Consider the following 25,754-nt stretch of genomic DNA (forward strand, 5'->3'; position numbering starts at 1 on the left):
TATTTTGAAGAAGTAAGTATTTGACAGGGAGTCAGATGCACCGAGATTGAACAACTAACTCTTCTGACTTTAGACAACAACTCTGACAAAATTGGTGATAGTGGGACAGTGGAGATAGTGGTCAGGTTTTGTGCCTCAGTTTTATGTCCTGTGCTTTATTTCATAGCCTTGAGCTATGACTAAAGGTGTGACACAACTACTGAACATGCTGTGGTTTGTTCTTCTGTTGAGTCTTTGGTCATTTTCACTCTTCCACATATACAACTTCTAAAGCTATGTCCCCATGGAAGTAAATTGCAACATTCAGATTTATTACTGCATTTAAAAAAAAGGCATTTTTTTAAAAGCAAATACTTTCACAGGTTAAAAATGCCATCTTAGCAGGAGCCCAAGGGATCATACTTTATTCAGACCCTGCTGACTACTGTGCCCCAGGAGTAGATGCTTATCCAGATGGCTGGAACCTTCCAGGCAGAGGAGCCCAGCGTGGGAATGTGTTAAACCTGAATGGAGCTGGGGACCCTCTAACACCAGGTTATCCTGCAAAAGGCGAGTGAAAGATCTGTACCCTGGGCCATCAAGTACTTTATAAACTGATGCTGAAAGTTATTGTGGCAATAGAAATGGATCTATTTTCAGTATAGATGCAAAGAATAAAGCTACTTAAAATTATTTTTAGCAGTCGTTAATTTTCCTAAGCAGACTAAATTCTACTTGTATTTCATCTCAAGTGGTTGCTTTTGAGTTAGGCAAGGAAAGTAAGTTTTGAGGAAAATCTCTTTGTATGGTCCCAGCCTTGTAACTCTTAGAAAAGCAGGACGTGTAGGTTTAAAGACTCTGAAGTGGCAGAAAATGGCTGAGAATTTATAGCCATTTTAAAATATCTATGTTTCTCAAGAGGACCAGTTTAAACTAGATTATAGTCTACCATCAAAGAGGAGTAATAGCTTTGCTTGGAGGTATGTTTCCTTGCCAATCCTAAATTCCAAGCAGAAAAACAGTTTAAAATCCACTTTACAGGGAGTAAAATTTCTGTACTGAAAATAACAGTAGCCTGGAGTCTTTTGAAACTTGGCACCACGTGCTTGTCTTCTCCTTGTAGGCATCCTGAACTCATTCTGAACTAAGGTGCCTACCAGTCCTGTCTGCTGATGGGATGGGAATACAAGGGTGCTTCTGGAAAGTTCACTGGCTTGTGTGACCATTGTTGGGGGCATATGACAACAATATCCTGAAAAGACAGGATAGATTGTGTGTGCCTGGCCCACTAGATTCAGAGAGACATTGACTGTCTTCAACATAGGTAATTGCATCTGTGGATATCTTCTTCAGCTTGCCAACAGGCTGCAGAGAGGCTGTCGTCACATCACACACCAGCTTGGTTATCCTACAGTCAGCTTTGAGGAGATGTAAATATGGATGTACGACAAATCTAACCTTGCATCAAATGTGGGGACTCCTCTTACACAGCTGTGCAGATGTACTATTGGGTTTGTGGTTCTGTCATTACATTTTGGTTTCCTAGAAGCACTATCTAAGAAATGATGTAAGAATTAAAAAATGATGCGTGCTTGTGGCTACTGTGTTGCTGCACTGTTCAAAAGTAATTCAAGTTTGGTGAAAGTTGCTCAGAACACTATAAACTTGACATTTTGTTCTGGTTTCTCAGAGTACACTTTCAGGTATAAAGTTAATGAAGGTGTAGGGATTCCCAAAATCCCAGTTCATCCCATTGGATATCATGATGCAGAAGTATTATTACGGTGAGTATACATCAGTCCTCCTCACCAGAAGTCAGTATTCGCAAATGTGCAACAGAATTTTTTATACTAAGATGGCAAAGTCTATGCTGTTACTTGCATTTATTGCTCTTTTGTAGTAGTGTAAGCTTCAGAAAATGTGGAAAATTCAAAGCGATCTGTTTCTGGCACGCATCTTGGTTTAGGTGCAGTAATCATTAAGGGAGTTTAAGGTTTTAGCCTACTGGTCAGCTACATTTGTCTTGGTTTTCAATTAACAGTGCAATGGGAGGACCTGCAGCTCCAGACAGCAGCTGGAAGGGAAGTCTCAATGTGTCTTATAACATAGGACCAGGATTTGCAGACAACTCTTCTACAAGGTCTGTTTTAACACTTGTCTATTTACAAAATATTGCAAAAAAAATCTCAACAAGAAAAAAGACTATGAAACAATACATCTAGAGATATTCTGGAGTAATTTGCTTCCTTCTGAGTGCCCAACACTTGGTGATAAATCATAGTTTCCATAATTTCTTTTCAAATTCTATGATTTTGCTCAGTGTCCCTTGCATCAACGGATAGACAGATTCAGAGGGTATAGGTCCAGCCCTGTCATTCCAACTTTAATCCTTACTTTAAGGTTCAGATATTGTCTCACTTGTCCTTTTCAAAATAGCAATATAGCAGTAAGTAGACATTTTTTAATACTGCTGAATTAACCCTAAACTTTCTCCTCACTTCAAGTTTGGTCTTTCTTTTCTGTTTCTGATGACCAAGGGGTCAGCCAGCTTGTACCAGTCCAACAGGGAAAGACTGGCAATTCAGTAGTTCTCTTCTACGTATGTTTCCCTTGTCCACTGGGAGCCTCCCAGGGTTTCTATGAACTTAGAGCTGTGAATTATGGCAATGATTTGGGAGTCCATCAACTGTTCGCCAAAGCTGGTAGCCCCGTGGTTGAAAGACCTGAACAATAACAGGACAGAAGAGCCCGAAGCACATATATCTTACTATTTTGTTTGGGAGGAACTGGCCTTTGAACAGTTGGATTAGCAATAGTATGTTTGTGGTTTATATTTTTTCAGCTCTAACAGAGAAATACAACTGTCCAGGTCTCCAGCACTAACAGAGTCACTCTCTAGCAGACGAAGCCACATAACAATTGCATTTGGCAATCAGGGATTTGACTGGCTGTCAGGGACTGTCATAGCATTTTTCATTGTTTATAGTTAATAAGCTGCAGTAGATAAAGCTAAAGATCACTTTTTCACATAAAAATACTTTCAGTTTACATGAGAGATTATTCTATGAGGGCTGGCAGTGAACCACAATGAACAGTGTGTAAAAATGGTGTATCATTATCACTACTTCACCTCCTGCAAAACAAGAGTATGTCTGAATATATAATGTTATAAAGACTTCATTGAGCATTATTCTTTTCTGCTCTGCTTTAACACTAACTGAAAATGAATAAAGTAGGAATAAATAAATAAGAAAGCATATTTGACAAAATTAAGGTGCTGTTTGGAATGTCTCAAAGAGCAACAGTGAGAAAAGAAACAATATGATTCATCCACAAAACATATACATGGGAATTATTTTTGAATGCACTTTCTAACATCTTCCTACTTGATAGGGTAACAGTTTTTGTAAATATGGGCTGATGCTACATATACTTCTTTCTCAGGGTAGCTCCATATCAAAATGAACCTTTTGAGTCTAGGTAGAAAGTCACTTGCACATGGAAAGTGTGCAAGTATGTGCATGCTCAAGGCACTGGTGTCAGTTATTTTCTGGGCAAAGATCCAGTAGCTGTCCTGAAGTAGGTTTTGATTTTGACAGCTATGCAGATTTGCTGCTAAAAAGATAACTTCAAATGTGGAACTTTTGGTATTTTGCCAGACACAAAAAAAGCATTGTTTGATGCTTTGTTTCTTCTGTAGGTTAAGAGGGGCTGAATATTACATTGTTTTTAGCTCTCCTAATACCTGAATTTCCTTCCTTTTTATAAAATTTCACAAGCAGATTTTACTGAGGGGGAAGGGATGGAGGACTGACAAATCTTGATCACGTAGATCTGCTGTCCTGAACAGATACTTCAATTTATTCCTGGATGAATATTTCTAATTACCTTCTCTCTAAGTTCTATCTTATTACACAGAATAGTGCTAGAAAACCAAAGTGTATTCTTTATTAAAATATATATCTCCACAATTGTTATTTTGGTCAAAATGTAAACATATTTTTAATTACTGTATATGCTTTTCAGTTTACTCCTCTAATACACAGTTATCTGATTGACTCCCATAAATAACAATTCAATACATTCTTTAAATGTTTGAATGTTTATAGATTGGCCCACTTTATAGGGTTGTTTCTAAGGCATCTTTCTGTCAGCAGGTTAACCTGAAATAAAGAATGGGACACTGATACAGCATGACAGTATAGATCAGTGCTGAACACACAAAGCAGAACAGAGCAAACTTTCTGGCTTACAAGTTATTAACATTGACTTTTTATTGCCTTCTCAGTCAGAAATGGTTACTCCATAATGCTTTTCATTTCAGAAAAGTCAGAATGCATGTTCATACAAACAATAAAATAACACGAATTTACAATGTCATTGGCATCCTTAGAGGAGCTGTGGAACCAGGTGAGCATTGGGTGCCTGATGACTTTAATTTCTTCTTTATTTTGTGTTTGGTGAAATTGTTCTCATGTTGCAAGAAACTTCAAGGTTTTTTAGATAGCCAGATAATATGGAATCTGAGAGAACTTTAATAGTTGTCCTGTCCCTCCCATCACACTGTTTTTCATTGGCATTCCCAAGAATATATTTGAATGGGAGTGCTAGAATGATAGATGTCAGAGAATTTTTTTATAATACCTGTCATTTTACAGCAGATTTCCCCTTACAACAATTATAAATTTTGCCTTTGTAAAGATTAACAAAATGCAAAATACAGAAAATTAGTGATGATTTGTGACCTCAACATACTGTTGTTGATATTAGTAGCAGGTCATATACATGAAAGACTTTTAAGTGGGAAAATAAGTATAAAATATTTCTTGTCTTCATTTATGTACTTCAGTAGAATAAGTGAATGATTGCAGATTACCTTAAAAAATAAAGTTGTAGCACTGGCATTAAACTTCACATTTCATTTGACACAAGTAGGGACGGAATCAAAGGAAATGCAGGTAACCTAAGTGCATTTTTAATTAAAGTGATATTGTGTGTTTGTTTCCAGACAGATATATTATTTTAGGAGGTCATAGAGACTCTTGGGTATTTGGTGGTATCGATCCAACTACAGGTGCAGCTGTTCTGCAAGAGGTTGTACGGAGTTTTGGTAAAATGAAGATGGAAGGTAACTTAATTATTACAGACATAAAATGATGGATATGGAAAACTGCAGCTTTGAGGAACCGTGTTGAATGTTCCCATAAGCAGTTGTGTTGATTTAACTTTTCACCTCTACAGAAAGTTGTATTTCTCATTATAAAAGATGCAAATTCATTGAAGAGATGTACATGTAGCATTGCATCTTAGTTGGCTGAATTTATTCCCTCATGTCTCCCATCAGTGTAATTGTCCTTCTTAGTTGTATGGAATGAAAATACAGCATTAAGAAGAAATGCCTCTGCAATAATATGTTCCTCTAAGGAGTTTAGATAGGATTTTTTTTTACTGCTCTATCAATTAAGTGCTATTTTAAAAAAATTATTTCAGTTAACTGTGGTGATCTTTCACTAGACTTTCTAATTTTAAGTTGAATTTTCAAGTTTAACTATGTGATTACAGGTTGGAGACCTAAGCGAACTATTATTTTTGCTAGCTGGGATGCAGAAGAATTTGGATTATTGGGTTCCACAGAATGGGCTGAGGTAAATAAAAAATAGTGTAAAGAAAGCAAAACTTGAAAGTCTGTTGCAGGCAGCTGCAATACCCAGTGGCATCTATTCCTAGACTGCAATCAATAGCTTCAAGGAAAAACTGAAGCACAACAGACTCCTTCAGATGCTGTGATGCCTTCATATATTTATACAAATTACCTACCTAACTTCTCACAAGATAAGTGCACTAAGATTTAAAAATCTACTTTGATTCCAATCTAATGTCCCTCAGTGGTCTCTATGTGGAAACCTATCCCTTAACTTAGCAGAATGATAGCATTTTATATAACTTAAATTGGTTTATTTTCTAACTTTCTATTTGAGAAATTTCTTAGTTTCTATAAACTAAAGTCTGGATCATGTACCTGTGATCCATAAGCATACCAAGCCCTTAGTGTGGAAATTAATCCTCATGGGCAAATGAAAGAGTAGGTAATCTGTGAGTGAATAGTTCCAAATTCCTATGAAACTTCCAGTATAGTAGAGTCTCAGGGGCAGGAGAATCGATTAATCTGTAGTGGGACCCCTGACACTATTCCTACCTGATAGAAGGACTTTGGGAAGTTCAGAAATGAGGTTCTGAATGTTTTTTCTCTTCCTTTCCTTGTTGGGCATGTCCAGTTCTTAACATTTTAAGTGGATTTACTCAGCCCCGGTAGGAAATACAGGTCTTACAAGAGTTTTCATTGCTTTGTCTGTAAAATCCAAATTAGAAATAGAGCAGGCAGAAAATTATCTGATGAAACACATTTCTGCTGAACTACGTTGATTTATTAGTACAGAGTGGTTTAACAGAAATGTGTTGTCTTGTTCTTCCATTAGAATTTTATTTAAAAAGCTGTATTTAAATATGTGGATAGAGCTTTCAAAATCTGTAAAATAAAATATTTTACTATTTTAATTTTACTTTTATTAGCATGTATTTCAGGAAACCACAAAATTGCATAGCAAGATGACAGTGTCAGAGGAGGGAACAAAACCAGAATGTGCTCCCAAACACCAAAGGGATTCAATCATTCTGTTAACAAAGATGAAGTTTCTGTTCCTTTGGATTTACACTAATTCTTTCTCCCATAAACTGGCTTACAGCTGCAATAGACTCTCCACATCTTACTGTTGGTTTTTGGGACATTAGATGAAGCAGCATAATTTAAATTATCTTTAAAATAATTTACTGAGAGGTTTTAAAAAGTTGGCGTTAAAGTTTCGTCCCACCTGAACTCCACTGGTAACAAAAGTCAACCATATATAAAACTTTATTTGTAATTTCTTTGTCTATGTATCTGTGCACATATTTAGATGCTGTCAAGAAAAAGCCACAATTGTTTTAACTATGAGGAATATGAAACAATGACACTTAAAAGATCAATTTCTCTTGAGCAAGTCATGAATAAATCAGTTCTTTTTATGTTTGATTTGTTCACATATTGCTACTGCTGTTCTGTAATGGCTTTTGTTTAATAATTTAATATCTCATAATCTATCTACTAGACTAGAAAGCCATGAGCACAATTAATATTTAATCCTCAATGTTTTTATGTTATTGTTTTCTTGCTTTATCTTGGTGGTGTGCATTCCTACTCTTTTACACCAAAATTAGATTCAGTTTCTCTAGAGACATTCCTCACAGCTTACATTCGTGTTTTCTGCAGCTGCCAGATCTGTCATGTACTAAATCTTGGGGAAAATTAACCCATGATATTCACCGTCTTCTGTGTAACAAAAAGACTCTGCAACTGTGGCAACAGCCTTTTGTTACATAGACAATCTCCATTGCTCATAAATGAATTTCTTTATGTTGCAAATATTCTTTTGCATATATGCAAGGCCTCATGTATGCATGTACAGGCTTGCTCCCTCCCTTCGTATTCTTTTGCAGAATCTCCTCTACTGTTTGTTTTAACAATATTAATTTCATTATGAAGTTATCAATTACCAAATAAATTTTTAGTTCACATGACTTACAAATAATTAGTTGGGTTATAAATTGAATGAATTGAGTAACAATTACTAACCTAATTAGAATATCTATCACAAAGCCAAGACTTAGTAAAATACCACTTACTGATTAGAATATCAATTTCAAACATAATTACCAGTTTGCAAAAAGTTAAACAAGTGTGTGTATGTATTTAGCATGAAAACAATGCATGGTTGACTCAAAACAGTTAGTCAAATTCATTTTAATAGGAAATGTCAGTGCTTTGACTTATCCCTTTTTGAAATGGAAGTGTGTAGAAATGACAGCAATACTTGGTTTATCAGTGTTAAAATTGAGATCAGTGCTGGGAGCTCACGTGAATAACTAGGGATTAAAAGCATGGAGGAATTCTGGCTGACTTCACAGTCACATGTTGCATGTTCAAAAAGCACGGAGAATGCAGAGTTAAAACACATGTATAACCTTAATTTACTCAGTTACAATGTTGTTCAGTAATTTTCCTGTTCCATCTTGCTCCTATGTGATGCAGCAGGCAGCATCTACATTTTGTGGATGTTTTCCACAACAAATAAAGTCCCAGAAAGCAGGAGTGGATTTCATATGCCTAGATCATTGACCTATCCTCAAACTTTAATATAATTAGTAAGGTACATGGTGCTACTTATCCTGACTGGATTCTTAAAGGTAATGCTGTAAAAAAAGTGCACTTAACATGCTCTTGACTAAGTGTCACTAATTAAAAGTAATAATTATACTTTTACAACCCCAGGAAAACGCCAGAGTCCTCCAGGAACGGGCAGTTGCTTACATCAACACAGATTCTTCTATAGAAGGTGTGCCTTTTATTTTTAAACTCACCTTATTTCACAGATGTCAATTTTAATAGTTCACTGTGTATTATTTATTGTATTCAAAGCTGGGAAACATAAGATAGAAAATATGGTGTTCAGAATAAGTGTGGGAAACAGAATTAAGTAGAGAGAGAGAACAATTTAAATTCTCATGTTGCTTTCTTTTGCTAATACTGCTGTCCCTGAGCTGCAGCTCACACGTCTGGAGTCCAGAATGTCTTCTCTGGAGGAGTTTAGTCTTCTGTACTAATGAACTGAGTGGTCAATGTTAAAACTTTCTCTTAACTGCATTAGCTTTAATTTAGAATTACAGTTTTAATATATGACAGACTACTCCTTGCTCTACTTGCCACTCCAGCTCCTTTCCCTGTGGAATTATCTTATTTTGGGACACTAATTTATCATGATCTTAAGACAATTTATGTCGAGACCTTAGGCTTACATTTTGTGGGGGTGGGACATATTTTGGTGCTTTGGACCAGTGTGGTCACCTTTGTTCATTGCTATGAGTAAGGAGAATATGCAGAGGGTTACATATGTATTATAGCAGGGCTCTTCTAGGAGAATAAGCGCTGAAAAGTGTTTCACAAAAAACCTGATCCACCATTATCCAATTTACTGTGCCCTTCAGATTATGAGAAGAACCTGTCATACAGGAATGCTGCTTAGAAACTAGACTTTGAATTTTGGGCACAACACTATGACCTAAATCACAAAATCCTTCTTAAATTATACTGAGCTTTATTATAGAAGGGCTTCATTTACTGTTGTCTGTGCTGAAATAACAGTCACTAGAGTCCTGTGAAGCTGTCCTGCATCATAACGTCAGTTATTTGGGGCATTGCTCTTCCCATGTTAAGCCCGGCTTATTTGGGCTTATTGTGTATGAATAGAATGGATATCAACAGGCATATGTAAGAAATAATTTTATTCCTCCCAGCTGAAAATTTTATCTGACACTAAAGGGTTGGAAAGAAAGAAAAGCCAGACCTAGTTTCTAAATGCTCAGTTGGAGTTGGGACATAGGGAGGGTTAGAGTTGTTCCTTCAATTATGCAGCCTACATGCTGTGTAAAAAGCAGAGCAGAATTTCACGCCTAGAAGATCTCACGAATGAAATAATGGCTTTAAAACTGCTTCATATTCTCAGCATGGATTATAACACATATTTTTTAGTTGGTTTGCAGCCAACATGCTGCTGCCTTAACAATTTTCTTCTAAATCTTTGTAATTCAAACATGTCTCTTGCTTTATGCATTAAAGAAAGTGCGAAAGTAAAACCACTGGAAAAGAAATACGCAATAAGGAAAAGAACACCATATTCAGTGTACTGTTTTAAGTATCTTGGACATCTTTCAGCTGACTGAGCATTAAAATCCCCTGTAGAGCCATAGCACCCATGTACTCTGCTGATTGTTTTGTTTATCATCATACATTCTCCATAGCACTTCTTATGCCACATTTTGGACAGCAAATGATTTCTATTCATTGTCCTTTAGCAATGAAAAGAAGAATAGTGGGTCATCCTTTTGAGTATTTTTGTGACTTTAATTTCCAGTTCTCAAATACAGACGTTCCTTGGAAATATCATTAACATTATGTAGTATTTTTTCCATCATCATGGGGTTTTATGCAATTGTCAGTCTAGTCCTCTTGTGAGTAGACTCTACAAAGGATGACCCAAAGGTCTAAAGCTATATCAAAACCTTGTAACTGTTATCTGAGAGCTTATGTTTTATTATGTCCCAGTCTTCTCATCCCTCTTCCCCTCTTTGTTACTGTCTGTATTTGAGGACAGAGGAGTTTTCCCAGCTGCTGTCTGGTGGCTGTAGTCTCTAGAGAAGACTGCTTTACGCTCCTGCCTGCCTCCAAAGTGCTGATGGTTTCTTTTCGTTGGGGCTCTTGCTGCTGTAACTGACAACTTCGGTATGAGGTACTCACCTAGCTCAACGTAGCCTGCAGGCAGTGTGGAAACCTCATGGGTGTAAAGTGTAGAAGCCTCAGTGTGGTGGTAAAAGGGAAGGTTTAGGAGACAGTAGATGAAGACATTACTCTGCATCTTTGTTGCCTCCTATTTGGGTGAGATTTAGTTCTGAAATGTGAAGTGCCAAATGTCTTGCAAGACTCTTACTCAGAAGATGGCCTCTCTTTCAGATACAGTCTGCAAAAACATTGAAAAAGTATTCTTTATGATAAAAGAAACAGCTGCATTGAAAGTCTTCATAAAACATCTTGCAGGGAATATGCCTTTCCTCCTGACCAGTTCCTGAATGCACTAACTTTATTTTTAATATCCTACAAAAAGCAGGATGTTTCCATTGCCTTCTGTTTAACACAAGCTTCAGGAAGGGTATGAGTGAAAAGGGCTTGTAGCTAATGAGGGATAGTTAGGCATATTTTAGAACTATGGGAAGGCTTAATTACATTACTGTGTATGTGCTATAGCCAATGCTATACAAGTAGTCTATTTCTGTATATATTCTGAGGCAAGACCTAAATTCTTGCCTTGGAGTCAAGAAGTTCATCTAAGAAAAGACTTCAGGGTTTAGTCCATTAAGAAGATAATTCCACTGGTATGTGAAGGGAAATTTCCATGGCTTTGTTTCTTTTTCAGGTAACTACACATTAAGAGTTGACTGCACTCCTCTTCTCTACAAACTGGTGTATAATCTGACAAGAGAGGTACAGAATCAGAATGTCTATTATTTGTGACTTTCTAAGAATGTAAAAACTGCAAGTTTATTGGATAAAATTGGATTGTTGAATAATATTGGGTTTATTTTATCACTGTGCTGGGAGAATCTTGATCCCACCAAAATCAATAGCAAAACATCACGTCACTGGTACACAGTCCAGGCCTGCGGTTCCTCAGTGTTCTTAGAAAGGTTGAAATGTGTCACTGACATAAGTGGAATACTATTTGCAAAATATAGTAATAAATAAATAAAAACAAGATAATAAAACACTTGAGCAAGATCAGTTCTCTAAAGTGATAAGCATTCAAGGAAATAAATTGCATTTTAAATTTCCATTTCATGTGCAAAAGAGAATCTATTCATTTTCACATTGGCTAGCTACCATTTTCTCTCTGTCTGTTCCCCCTGAATCTCCTTCATATTTCACTGAGCTCCTGAAATATTGTGATAAATATTGAAGGATTGAGTGGGGTTTGCAACAGTCCAGATGTAAGGATTTGCATGATTACAAGTGGTCTAATCACGTCTCCTTTGCTTTCACCTCTCAGGATGAATTATCATAAGGCTGAAAGATTGTGATCCATTAAAGCATGAAACTTCATTGGCTGTATAAGGAGTTAACCAGATTAGGCACCTAGCATGAGCCATGGTCACTATCCTCAGATCTGGATTCATCTCAATTAACAGAAGACATCTCTCTCTGACTTAAGCAATGTAGGCTTCCTTTAAAGGCAATGGGTAGAAATAGGTACCTTTAGGATGAGATTAATTTGACCAAATGTGATTGTCTCCTCTTGTACATCCAGAACTCTCAAACTAGTTTTTCCCCCTGATATTAAGGGACCCCAGGTGACTTGGTCCAGTGTAAAATTCTGCACTGTAATGGCACTTGGTAGGATGACTCCAGCGACTACTAGTCTCCCATGCCACTAGATGCATTCAGCTGAGTTATTTTCAAATGCAGTACACTTTCTTTTAACACTGGAAATGCCATGGTTTGAATCTGGGGCGGTTTATCTATGCTGTTCCCATGTTTTTCTTTTCTTTTCTACATTTTATTTTATTATCAACTCTTTCTATCTTACTCTTTCTTCCTTGCAGGGGAAGAAGCTGTGCTTGTTCAAACATTAGCTGTGACACTTCGCGCACTGAAGGGCATTCTGTTTCACCTATAAAAATTTCCATGTCCCTATTGCTGCAGAGCCCTGGATAAAATAATTTACTTTCTGTCTGCAGCAAGCCACTTACCCAGGGATATGTTTTTCTGGAAAAGATAAACAAAGTAAAAGACTGCTCTGGGCTAAAAATAGTACCTCACTCTTGATCTTAAGTCAACTATTCAACTGTTACTGGGTTTGAGTAGAAAACTTCCATTAAAGTACCGTACAAAGTACTTGAGACTGGCTTTTTTCAAAATTTTCCTATTCAGTGTTATTTAAGCTTTTAGCAGTAGAAGCTTAATGTAAACAATAGAAAACCTAACAACTGTTCCATACTTCTATGCTGTCTCACTGCTAAAAAGTTCCTAGAAGTGCATTATATTCATCCATATTCCTCATAGCTCCATTTATAAAGGGAATTATTTTATGGTAGAGAGTTGTCAGTGAAAAGTCTATTTCTTGAGCTTCTTAAAGCCACTGTTGGAACATCTTAGCTTTTTTTTTTTCTTGTTAGCTTGTTATAGACAAAACCCACAACTACTTTTCCTTTTCTGTTGTTCCACAGAGCAGGATTCTGCAACAACATTCTGATTCTCTGCTGTTCTTTGCTTTCTGTGTACAATCAAAGAGTAGTTTCCCCAGTTTTATCATATTGTCTCTGTCCAAAGAAGCTCATCTGCAATCCTTTTTCTTCTTTTTACTTATTTTTTTTCACTGTCTCACTAAATAAGTTTGAGGAGACCCTCCTTGCCACATTTGTCTAGAGGAATGTTTTCCTCTTTTTTTACTCCTAAACGTGGGACCACCTTTCATCTTTTTGAAAAATGAAATCATGGTTCAATTTTTACAGTGATTCAATGTTGTAGTTTTCATTTCCAAACCATCTTTCATTTACCAGTGTTGATTTCATTTACCAGTGACCTCCAGTGATGCATAAATCACAGGCTGTGAAACCTTTTCCTAGAACACTTAAATTCTTTTGAACTTTTCTGTAGGATCTTTCATAGAGATTGTTGGAATTCTCCCAAGGAAAAAGATGTTTTGATGGACTCTTGGAGAGAAGTCAGGGATACCAAAGGGCATTTGCTGAAGGACCACATGTAGATAGGACACCATTTTTGTTGGCATAGAAACATGTATACAGATGACTGATAGACCCTGTAGAAATGTGGCACATCTTTTACTTGGCTTATTGCTTCTAGCATCACATAATAAAATTCATTTAAGGGTTCAAATATCTTTATTCTCCAGGTCTTTAAAAATTCCAGGGAATTGGATTACGAAAAGAGGGAGAGAAACTAAAGCAACAGCTAGAACAAGGAAGCTCTGTTTTGCAGAAGGATCTGCTTAAATTTTTTTTTTTTTTCTTCACTTGCATTTAGGTAGCCTCTTACAAAGATAACCAAAGACTCCAATCTGTACCTTTGCTAGTCAGTTGTGTCTTTTCCACTAATCTGAAAAAACACCTAATTTCTGTAAGGGCTAGAAAGGCTAAGGTGGAGTGATTGTATTTTTAGTTTTGCTATTTCAGCTGCAGTGCATTTGGTTTTGGATGACATTGGGAAGCTAGATGTACACATCAAAGCCTCAGCCCATTAAGTCTTTGCATATCCTGGTTGTTAGTTTCTTGAATAGGAATAGTGAGAAGTTCTGTGCACCTCAGGAGTCCTAGTTAATTCTTGGAAACAGCATAAATGGGACCAAAATGTTCCCTATGCTTTGCATTAGGCTTTTGCAGGGGATTGAATTTCATTCAAGAAGCCCAGTATGTGAAAGAACATTACTCCAGATGTGGGTGATTATGCATGTCCAAAAGAAAGTTATTTCTGTTCATATTAAAGAGTCCAACATCCAACTATCCAATATCCCAAGATCTCTCTGCTCTTCTTGTTTTTTAGTGAGCCACTTCTCACCACAAAAATGTAGTGTACACATGAAGTGTCATCTTTCAAGGAGTTCTGCATTTAAGTGTATTCCTCAGCATACACATGGGACATTTAGCTGTTGACAGTCTTTTCTGGCCCAACTCTGCTACTAGGTTTCAGACAACTGGTCAGCACCAGCCAGCGTTTGCAATAGTTCAACTCCAATTCCCCTGTTCTGATCATCACTTCTTACTTTGTATTTATACTTAAAGAACTCAGCGTCTTCCCTTAAGGTAGCAGCAAATGTATACTGATTCTAGATTTGGATCTAAGTCAGGGAAAACAGTATGTTTTACTAGGCTCTCAGTGTTGTATGAAAATGCTGGCCAATGGTTTTTACATGACCAGAGCTGTCAGAATAACATCTCTGCCAGAGCACGGAGTACTTTTACTCCCATATGTCAGAGTTCAGCTTGCTCTTATTAATGTGCTGTTTTCAATTTAGCCCTAGAACTTGACCAAAGTGCCCTAAAAATGACAGCAGCCAAGCAGTTAGTTCACAAAGTTGTTATTTTTCTGCTAGCTGCTGACATAATATCAGAGGTCAGAACTCTTTGGATTTTCAATTTACAGTCTGTTTATTTTTCAATGCAGAATTTGTCTCAACAATACTGTGGGACTGTGTATCTAGCCATGCACATTTATGCTTTGTATTTTGGAAAAAAAAATAAAAATCCCAATCCTCTGCATGCCATAACCAATCTTATATTTAAAGGACCATATCTACTAAAGATTGTTTAAGTGTACATGGAGACCAGGGCTGGAGTCTTGATTTCTTTTCCTTCTGCCACAGATTTTCTAAGAGCTTTGGTCAACTAATTTTATACTTTTTGATAGTTTTCCTGGCTGTATGATGACTGTACTAAGTCTTACCTTTTCCATCCTGGTTACATAGCTTTTTGATTTTTTTTAAGGTAAGAGTGGGACCTACGTTTGTACATACAGTGTCTTGCACAATGGTTCTCCAGTCTTGGTTCAGTCCTCTTGGCACAGCTGTAATGTAGTTAATGACTAGTTTTGACTCTTCCTTCCAGCGTAATTCTTTTGCACCCTTCCTATAGAAAAACAGTCAAAGTTCAGGCTCAGCCTATTAAGAGAATATTGCTGCTGTGCAGGGCAAACCTGCACAGAGTTAAGGCTGTCGTCTTCCCTTGCCTGCTGAAAGGAAAGCAGCTAGGGCATCCTGGCTGCTGGAGGAGCTCTATAGTGTTATATATGCTGTTATACTGTTGTGTGTGTACATACACAGTGCTATAAGGTCCTAGAAATCCCCAGGATCCACTTCCCCCAGCAGCACATGAACTCCAGCTAGTGTCCTTGAGCTTTTAACGTGCTCTTCCCCACCGTTTGTCGTTGGTTCTAAGTGCCTGTGTGATGCTTTTTGTGGTTGGGATCCATAAATGTATGTAACAAATGTAAATGCTGCATGTGTACTTCCCTGCATGCAGCAATGCTGTTGATTAAGAATGATGCAGATAGCTGTAAAGGTCTCCTTAATTGAGTTAGAGGTACTTCCAATGAGTTTATAATATTTTCCTCTCCAGATTTTAAGCCCTGATGAGGGTTATGAAAATAAGTCTCTTTATGAGAGTTGGCTTGAGAAAGATCCTGCAACTGAAAATAATAGCTATCCCAGGTAAGCTGTTAATCTGTTGTTGTTGTTTTTTTTCCCCAATATCTTCATCATATCACAGCATGGCTGCTTTCCAGAATTTTTCAAGATGTGCTATTGATGATTGCAATACAAAAACTTTTAGTACAAGGTGACTCTCTAGCAATATCTTTTAAAGTAAAATAAAATAAAATTTTATGACTGCTGTAAAATGAAACCTCACACTTTTCAAAGGCTTTTTATTAGTAGAAAAGCAATTTGGAAAGCAATGAAAAAAGAGTAGGGCAAGGAAAGAGTTCAAAATATAGTTTAGTCACCGTACTAGACAAGATAATATCAAAATTGTTAGGAAAAGCAAATGCTCAGTTGAAAGAAACTGCCTAGAGCGGTAATTAAAAAGCTCTAATGATACTTATTCTTTGTTTAAACAGTGGATGTGAATGTAATACATTACAAATCTATATCTGAGCCTATTAAAACTTCATATTTGAAGGTATTAAAACTCCAAAACAGTCTTTGAGCCTGTGACTCGTAGGGCTAAATCCTATTCACAATGTGGCAATACTCACGTAAGGTAAAGAGAACTGCCCCTTTGTGTGATTTGACCAAAATGTTCTGCACGTATTACTCTATCTTTCAGGCCCTGGTAAGATGAGTTCCTAGATTCATTAGACTCACTGAGATTTCTTCTTTTTGAAAAAGCTACCAGATCTGATCTTTCTCAGTTGATACCAGTAGTTCCTTGCATAAATTTATACTAACAAAAGAACTTTAGCTGGAACATAAGAAACTTTTCTTTTTTAGCTGAGAAACACCAGTTATTCACCAGGCTAGACATATAAACATAAAACTTAATAAAAAGCTTTAAAAAAATATTTGAAAATACTTAGAATATTACAGCTGTCTTTATTATAATTTTCTTTTCCTCTGTCTTGCCACACCTACCCAGCAGATGGCAACATTTACTTGTAAGTAACAAATGCTAATTGTGTCTCATGCAGTAGAAATTACCAGTCTTTGATTCTAGAGTGGAATATGCTAAGTATATAAACACATCTGTCTTTACACATATTGCTGCCCAAGTCATATTAGTTAGGAAATAGATGATTAACATTGCAAAGACATGTCTGATACAATTTTATGGCTCTTGTGCATAATGTGTACAACTTTTTTAAAATGTGGTCGGTGTCATAATCAGGATTACTACATTTAAAAGATGTTTCTGGCAGTATTGGATACTGAATTAATATGGTGGAATAAAATCAGTTAGAGTAATTAAGCTTGCCACTCATCTAATCTCTGATCTTACTAGTGTCCCTGATGTCTCCCTCCAGAAGAACTCACCTCCATTTCTTTGAAAAATCTGCATTTTGCATAAATTACTACCATACTATACAGTAAGTGCTCTCACTAAGATGTTGTCTTTTCTACATGTAGAATAAACAAACTGGGATCAGGCAGTGATTTTGAAGCTTACTTCCAGCGACTGGGAATTGCATCAGGCAGAGTCCGTTATACCAAGAATAGGGTAAGTCTTCTAGATTGCTTGAAGCAGTTTGATAGTACTGAGCAGTCATGTTTTAAAAACATTTATTCATGGTTAATAAAAAAGCTTCAAAGAATCTTTGCTGGTTGGTATACCAGTGCCATTTCTTAATTTAGCAAGAAACCTAAATGTTTGGAGAATAAAACATGTTACAGTGATGTGTATATTCTCTAGGCTGTCAAGTTCACAGACAGGTACTTATAGAATCTGATTGGAGGTGTATATTTCATTCCACCATACTGTAGGTAGGCCCCTTAATATACAAATGTTCCTTGATTGTGTTAAGAAATAACTACACAAGATAAAAAGGGGCCATGGTCGAGGACTTCTGCTATCCAAAACCTGTAACTGTTTTTACTGTTAGTGAAGGCAATCTCTCTACAATGGAACACGTTTGTGTAGATAGAGAGAAGGAAGCCTGCTCACTTAGTCTTGTGCAACAGTCCATGGATTCAGGTTGTTTTAGTTTCTTAAAATGAACACACAAAAATAGAGGGATAGTAAATTGTGTTTTGTAGCAAATAGCCTTCTTGATGTGGAAATTGTGCAAAACATCATAGTTCTTAGGTGATCAATACATCCTTTAAGTGCAGTTAGAATACAGGGCACTGACAAATTTGCTTGCTCTTTTTCAGAAAGCAGACAAATTCAGCAATTATCCTGTTTATCACACTGGGTATGAGACCTTTGAGTTAGTGGAAAAATTTTATGACCCCACCTTCAAGAAACAGCTGACAATTGCCCAGTTACGAGGCAAACTGGTTTATGAACTGGCAGATTCCCAGGTCATTCCATTCGACTGTAGAGATTATGGAGAAGCCTTAAAAGGATATAGCAATAGAATTTATAAATTGGCCAAGAAACATGAAGAACAGATGAAACTTTACAATGTATCATTTGGTGAGTAATAGCCACAAGACTATTTCTTAAGTGCATTAATTAGAAACATGCAGAGATGTTATATCTATTATAGCTCTGAAACTGAATTCCTTACTTTCCTATTTCAATTCTGCCATCATAATAAAAAACCTCTTAATTTTTTTTTCTAAACATAACACAGGTTTAACGCATTATTGTCTAGATGAGAGGATTATAACAGTTTTCATGGATATTATTAATTATGGGCATTATTACAGTGCTTATGAGCAGTCATGGACCTCAAATGCAGAACAAAGAGATGTATCAGCCAGCTTCTCACTCTCTTGCTTAAAAAAGAAGACAAGTTAAATGTTTATGGCAACAGCCTGGTACTTGAGAGACACAGGTGCCCATTCCTCCTCAGCCAAAGACTTCATCTGACCCTAGGAAACTTGCTTACCATCTGTCTCAGTGCCTGGCTACCACTTTTAGGCCACACTTCTCTACTCATCTGTGTAAATACATCCATTTGCTAAGCACTTGAACACATTGCAATGAGGCATATAAAATAGGTCTGAAGCAGTGGAGTGCTCTGGATCTCAGGCTAGAATAGCTTCCACAGTAATTTTCTTTCTCTTTCTCTCCCTCTCTTATTTTTTCTTCTTTCCTTATTTACCCCTTATGTTTCTGTACCAGAAAGGATTTTCAGTCAGTCCTAATTCACTTGCTATCTGATGGACCTATGGTTTAGAGACATAAACTAGCTTTTTGGAGATGCAGTACTTCTTTGGGTTGTGTGAAACATTATAAGTAACTCAAATTGAATCCTCATTTGGGGAAAATTAAAAATTACATTTAAAACTTCCTGTAATACCTTAGGTGAAAAATTCTTGACTATTTTGAAAAGACACCCTTTTTTGTAAAAAGGCGACTCAAGACAGAGGAAGTTTTGTGTGATGGATCATCTGGTCTGAGATTTTGCATAACACAAGGATTTATTTCAATATGTTCTTGTGTTTACTGCAGCATATCTTATAAGGAAACATCAAATCTGGAATTTCTTTTTGCAATAGTAGAACATCTACCAAAATTGCTGTTAAATAATTTATTTTAATTGTTTGAGTTATTTTCTCATTTCAAATTAGAAGTTGCCCAGACTACCTTCTGACTAATGCATCCATTTTTGTTCCTAGATTCTAGAAGCAATCTTTTTTTTTAGCTTTTCTTCCTCCAAATATCACTTAACCATCTCTTTAATAACTTTATAGATGTGTCATTTTGACCAGTTTTTTACAAAGCATGTTCTTCAGTCTTTTCATTATTTTCATGGCTCTTCTCTGATGCCTCATCAGTTTTAAATTATTTCTCAAATAAAACTGTAATTTTTACCTTTTGTTTATTCTATTGCAGCAGAGTACATTAAAATATATAGGCAGTTTTTACAATACTGTGAAAATTGAAATTAATTTCACTCAGTATTTTCATAGAATTGCCAATTGACATCACTGAATGTCAGAAAATTGCTAATTAAGCCTGGATAAATCACATAATTGTCATTCAAAAGAATAGATTAAAGTTTTTATTTGCCTTTGGATTCATATTTCAGCTCTTCCTCTGTAACAATGAAGGCTGCAAACCTTTTTTCATAGAATATGTACTTGTAGTCATATGCTATCAGGAACTAAGGTTTGCAGAGGAAAAAAACATAGAAATGTGATATTTTCTAAAATAACCAGCACTGACAACACTGAATAGCTAGTGAACATGAGCACAAATTCTCTTCCATATTTTCAGATGATCTTTATTTTTTCTCTTAAATCCCCTCCTACTGCTTCTGAAATATAATCTGTTACCACAATATAGCCATGATGTCAGCAGGGCAGAATTCTGTCCTCTGGCAAACTTATAACTATTGCCACGGTTGTGGACAAGTGTAAATTCTCACCCTCACAAGGTGACATGGGTCTGTCTATACTGTGGTCTGTAAACAGGTTGCAGACATAAAATATATGCCTCTGATTATGTGAACTAAAGAATAATATTAATACAAGAAGAAGCAAGCGTAGGCTGGTGATGAATAAATAAGTTTGCTAGAAATAGAAGACCAAATGAGACTGCAGAACAGCTTTCAATAGGAGTCCTGGGAACAGAAAGCCTATCACACTAAATAGTGTGATAAATCTATCTACAGAAAGCCTATCACATGAAAATAGTGTGATAAATTTATAAACAGCAAAGGGCCATAGTTGCCAGTGGAGGACTGGATTTAGGAGATGACCTAATCTTATGCCCCATATTCGTGTACGATCAAAGACAGAATACTCTGGTTTATCTAAAGTTTTCTGAAACTTGTAGGCAAAATGTCCAAGTTGTAAACTCTCCTTCTTTGTAACTGAGTTGAATTTTGGTAAGGCCAGAAGTTCTCCTCGTACATCCACCTGTTACTTATCCTACAAAAATTAGTCATATAAATTGTTCCTTTTCACAGGTCTGTGTTAAATAGACCCTTCCACAGGAAAATCATCACAGCTGATATTGCCACTAAAAGAAAGGCCTGCTGCTTCTTTGGCTAAGTTATTCCACATGGCTTGGATGTACTGCCAGGGACAGAGCAGGACAAAGCAACTGACCGACCTGCCAGCCCGCCTGCCCGTCGTCAGGCACAGCGGGCAAAATCCTGGGGTTGAGTAGCGGCTCTGTGGGACGGCGTGCAGGGTCGTGGCAGAGACATCGCCTATGCTGTAACTCTAGGGCACGTGTGGAGCAAGCACAGGACTTGGCTACTTTAATCTACCTTGTCTATCACTCTGTTCTATGACAGTTGTGTCTTTTATGACTCACCTAATACTATTCAATATACATACCACACTATTCTGTTATGATATGAATAGGACATAATGGTCCAAGAGGGAAATCCCGCTGTCCTTCCACAGCCTGCTGGAAGAGCTGGTATTTTTGATGTAAGTCAGGGTTTTTATACCTAAACGCTGCAGTGCATCCCTTTGTTAAAAAGGAAACTGGAGAGTTCTATGTTTGCAATGCCAGCCAGTCTTTTCCTTGCCAGGCAGAGGGAAGATGTATACTTGTGAAAGCTTTATCAAGCATTCTGCTTTATTGTTGGCCTTGCTGCACAAGGTCTTTGTCTATTACTGCTAGTACTGCAGCTTTTTAAAGTCTGCATTAGGGAAACTAATGAATTATGGAAAGACAACAAAATTAATGCAACTATATTAGCAAAACAAATGTAGTTTTTCTCCCACTGGCCAACTGAAAGGTATATTGGCCGCAGTAGATACTCTCAAGTTGTTTACAAAGCCCTTCCTCTTCTAGATCCTCTTTTTTCTGCTGTGGTGAACTTCTCAATGGCTGCTGCTGAATTTCACAGGAGACTTGAACAAGTTGACAAGAAAGAGTAAGTCTGAAAAAAAAAATAATTATATATCTGGCATAGGTACCCAGGGTAGCAGTTCTTTCTTTCCGGTGACTATACAAGGAGCCTCTCTGATTAGTGTAGAATAGAACCCTCGAACTCTGAGACAGGCAGTATCTGCTAAAATTAATTCTGCTTCCCATGATGAATAGTATCAGCTGTAAAGCCTATTACTAGTATCAGCTCGTCATTAAAATTATTGCAATACATGGAAAGGCAGGTAGCAGTGAAAGTTAAAGTTGGACTGAGCTCTGTATTTAGACACCTACACTTGAGTGTTATAGGTGATGGCAGAATTCGTACTTTGAGCAGACCTGAAGGAGACAGGATGATGCTTCAGAGTATCTAAGATATCCATATGACGATTGCAAACCTAAGGGCCCTATGGGACTCCCGTGCCCTCTGAGTGCAGTGGCTGGAGGCCACGTACTCCTAGGCACCTAGTATGGTACCAGATAGTTGTGTTTAGGCAGCTGAATCTTGTCCTTACTATGTTACTGTATAGATTACAGCAGGAGTTTGGACACTTGGCTTATGGGTGGACACCAAAATCTAGCTATCTTCATCTTGACCTAAATCTCAGTCTTCCTCTCCCCTCTATTAAGTGGGATCTTTCTAGTGCCTTTTAATACTAAGCAAGTATCATCTGACACTCTCAGAAAGTCTCCCATTTTCTTTTGCATCATGTGAAATCTTGTGGTTGAGTTTTCTAACACAGAAATCCCAATGCATTAATATAACATGCATTGAATATCTCCCTTTGCAAAAACTCATCTTTTTGCAAACTGTAGACCATCTTTGTCCTTTTTTTTTTCTGTCGAAAGAAGAGGAAAAGTGTTTAAATGAAACTGGGAAGTCATGTTTCCTCATGTCTCTGTCTCCATTTTCTGCAGTCCAGTTGCAGTGCGAATCATGAACGATCAGCTGATGCTTATAGAGCGAGCTTTCATTGATCCTCTTGGCTTACCAGGAAGGAAGTTTTACAGGTGAGGCACAAGTTTCTTGGCCAGCTCTCTAAGGCCCTCTATTTTTGCAGATGAACCCCACCCTAACTGACTGGTCAGTTGAACTGCTGTATAGGCCTCATATAGGAATTACAGCTCAACAGATTGTTTCAGATACAATCCAGTGAGTAGCAGAATTTGTTTATAACACCCAAGGAGAACTCCTTGGCTGCACCAGTCTTGTGGTGCCTAATTCCTCTTCTTGGGTCTGGCACTCTGTTTTTATTAGCCATCATGCTCAGTGACTTTTACTTGCAGGTGTGTAGTACTACTTCTGTTACCACTTGCTTTTTTAAAGCTGTGCAAAGTGAGGATTGAGGGGAGAATCAACTGTATTGAAAACAAAGAAGAAATGAGGGTAGAGTAAAATGAAGAAGAGGATGAGAACAGAGGTGTAGTGAGGGTCGGGCCAACAGAGAAGTCCAGAAGAGAGAGCTTCAGGGGGAGAGTGAGAGGCCTTTGAGGACAGGATAGATAAAGGCCCATGAGCTGTGCTGCAGAGTCTCATCTGTCCCAGGTTTGGCTGCTTCTATAGATGCTCCTATTGGCTTAAATCATTAACTAGTTAGTCTTGAAATTTTCTCTCTATAAGCACATGGGCCTAGAGAAAGACAATGTTTGGTGTGCCACAGTACCCTTTATAGAAACCCAGTGCATTTATTAGTAACACTTGACAAGAAGCTAGCTTCCAGTGTCAGGTGTGTGACCACCTCACTTTGCACTCAGTATCCCCCTTTTCCTAATGACTGGATATAGCTGACTCACTGATCGATGGCTTTCACACCAAGCCAAAAGTCCCTCAGGCAGGTAGAACTGAGAATCACACTTCCATCCTCCTAGGATAAACTTGTTCACACTTTTGGAAGAATGAAATGGTTGTTTTCTACAGTTGTTCTTGTTCATTTAGAGTTGTCTGGATTTTTAATTTTTTTTTTAACTTCCTTGCACTTATTAATGTAGTTATAGTGTTTATTTTGATTTGGGAGGACTCTCTCACATGCCACAAATGTGCTTTGATAACGTCATATGAATGAAATCAGTTTAAAAGCAGATCTGCAACTATTCGTTATTTAAGAAAAAAAACCCACCAACAAATAAAATTAATACTTTAGTGCAGTTCTGTCCCAATATGATCACTTCTTCACTGAAGAATTCATGCTCTTCTCAAGAATTCTCCCACAGATTTTTTTCCCCTCTTTTTACATTCCTTTCCTAGATCTGCTGACCATCATTCAGCTGCTTAATTATTTTTAAGGTTTCTGTTCCACTTCTCATTGTACACCCATAACTAGTTTTATTCCCTGTTCCAGAATGCCACATTAGTTCAACAGGTTTGTTGAGCTTCCATCTTCAAAAAAATTTAACATGGTTTCATTCTTAATTAGACAAATGTGTCATCTCTTCCCAAGGAGAAAGCTGCCTGTCCTAAAGCTGTGCCCTTTCCCATAGATTTTGCCTTTGGGGCTGCTTCCTTCTGTCCTTTTAAAGACAGGTCCCACTATATTTCCTGTGTATTTAGTAACTTCTGATCTTCACGGGATTCACAGATGCTTTATGTAGCATGCATAGAGTTTCTTACAATGAACACACGGAACCTCCCCCCTTAATGGTTACTTTTATTTAGTATAGTTATATTTTTCTTCTTTCCCCACAGACACGTCATCTTTGCGCCAAGCAGTCACAACAAGTATGCTGGGGAGTCCTTCCCAGGGATCTATGATGCCATGTTTGATATTGAAAGCAGAGCAGATCAGCATGAAGCCTGGGAAGAAGTTAAGAGGCAGATTTCCATTGCAGCCTTCACTGTGCAGGCAGCAGCAGGGACACTGAAAGAAGTAGCATAGGATGATGGCTTCGAAAAGCTTAGTCACACAGCAAAGTCTGAAATGCAGCACAGTCAGGCTACTGCAGTGACCCAGTCTCTCCTGACTGCCCGCTGTATCTGAGTTTCCAACCTTCTGAATGCATGCAGGTGTCCTGGTATGATGAGCAGGAGCTGTGTGTGTCAAAGAACCCCTGAGCTAGAAATTACTGCTTCTCTGATAGTGACAAAATGGTAGCTTTAAAAAAAACCCTTGATGGAAGCAAATTTGGGGGTGGGGAAGGTGGGGACAAGGAAGAATCAGTTCCCAATTAGAGTCTTCTGAAAGATCTGCCCATTTTGAGGACCTGTTATTTTGGATGTACAATTACAAAACCGGTTATTTGCAAAGCTGCCTGTAAATCTTGTCCGTAGCAGTGATCAACAGCACACATTTCAATACAAAAAAATGTAACATGCCTCAGCACATGCATTTTTCTGGTTCTAATTACTTTTCTAATATAAGACACCATAAGACACTAATATAAGACACCAAAGGCATCTCTGTATTTCAGAATCTATTCTGCAGGACTGGTGAAGGCTCACTATACTGATTTGCTTTCTTTTCCTGAAAAAATAAAATACTGGCCCTCCTGCTGATTCCCAAAGCAGTACTAGCCATTCTTGATAGTCAGACAAAACAGCTGCTTATATGCTGAAATCCGTAAGCGTTTCCTTAGGAAGTGAGTGTCCATCCCTCTGAAAGTCACTGTGTACCTCTCTCTTTTATTTGCACTTTGGAAACTAAAGATTTTGGGGGAATAACCAAAAGCTGAGCTCCCTGCTCCTTTTGGCACTTTCACTACTCCCAAATCCATGGCAGCTTTTGTTCCTGTTTTTTTCCCGGGAGATCTCTTTTCATGCAGAGGTCTTCTTCCAGTTGAGGGAGCTGGAGGACATTGTCACTATTGGCATGGGGCTTGAGGTTATTCTGTCTTCAGATAAGACCTGAAGAAAGTTTCCCATCAGGAGCTGCTTTTACATTCAAAGAGAAACTGAAAGGCACGAGAAGGGTAATTGTACAAAACAGTTTCATTTGTAAAAAAATTGGTTCTTGCTTCATTTGCCCTTTAAATGTACTTCTCATCTACATGCTTTACAACTAACAAAATTGCTAGAATTTTATTAAATCACATTCCACTTTGTAGGAGCTGATAATAACCAATTTATTCTCTTATGTAAAATATACTAGTTTTTCCTCACAACCATAAATTGCACCAGGTTGTGGGAATAAAAT

At 37.4% G+C, this 25,754-nt stretch overlaps 1 protein-coding gene across 1 annotated transcript in view; it reads left to right on the forward strand.

Annotated features, from left to right (window-relative positions):
* LOC104168773 (N-acetylated-alpha-linked acidic dipeptidase 2-like) overlaps nt 1–24,500 on the forward strand; it is a 32,150-nt gene extending 7,650 nt beyond the window's left edge. The window contains exons 6-19 of the mRNA XM_009709478.1: nt 363–549; nt 1,670–1,763; nt 2,021–2,119; nt 4,304–4,389; nt 4,988–5,107; nt 5,542–5,624; nt 8,345–8,408; nt 11,040–11,107; nt 15,751–15,842; nt 17,256–17,346; nt 18,000–18,264; nt 21,553–21,634; nt 22,546–22,638; nt 24,311–24,500. Of these exons, the coding sequence (XP_009707780.1) occupies nt 363–549; nt 1,670–1,763; nt 2,021–2,119; nt 4,304–4,389; nt 4,988–5,107; nt 5,542–5,624; nt 8,345–8,408; nt 11,040–11,107; nt 15,751–15,842; nt 17,256–17,346; nt 18,000–18,264; nt 21,553–21,634; nt 22,546–22,638; nt 24,311–24,500 (1,614 nt within the window). The remainder of the gene's footprint in view (nt 1–362; nt 550–1,669; nt 1,764–2,020; nt 2,120–4,303; nt 4,390–4,987; nt 5,108–5,541; nt 5,625–8,344; nt 8,409–11,039; nt 11,108–15,750; nt 15,843–17,255; nt 17,347–17,999; nt 18,265–21,552; nt 21,635–22,545; nt 22,639–24,310) is intronic.
* The last annotated feature ends 1,254 nt before the right edge of the window (nt 24,501–25,754 follow it).

This window comes from Cariama cristata, unplaced genomic scaffold (genome assembly GCF_000690535.1).
Source record: "Cariama cristata isolate BGI_N322 unplaced genomic scaffold, ASM69053v1 scaffold16391, whole genome shotgun sequence".
NCBI classification, from domain to species: Eukaryota; Metazoa; Chordata; class Aves; order Cariamiformes; family Cariamidae; genus Cariama; species Cariama cristata.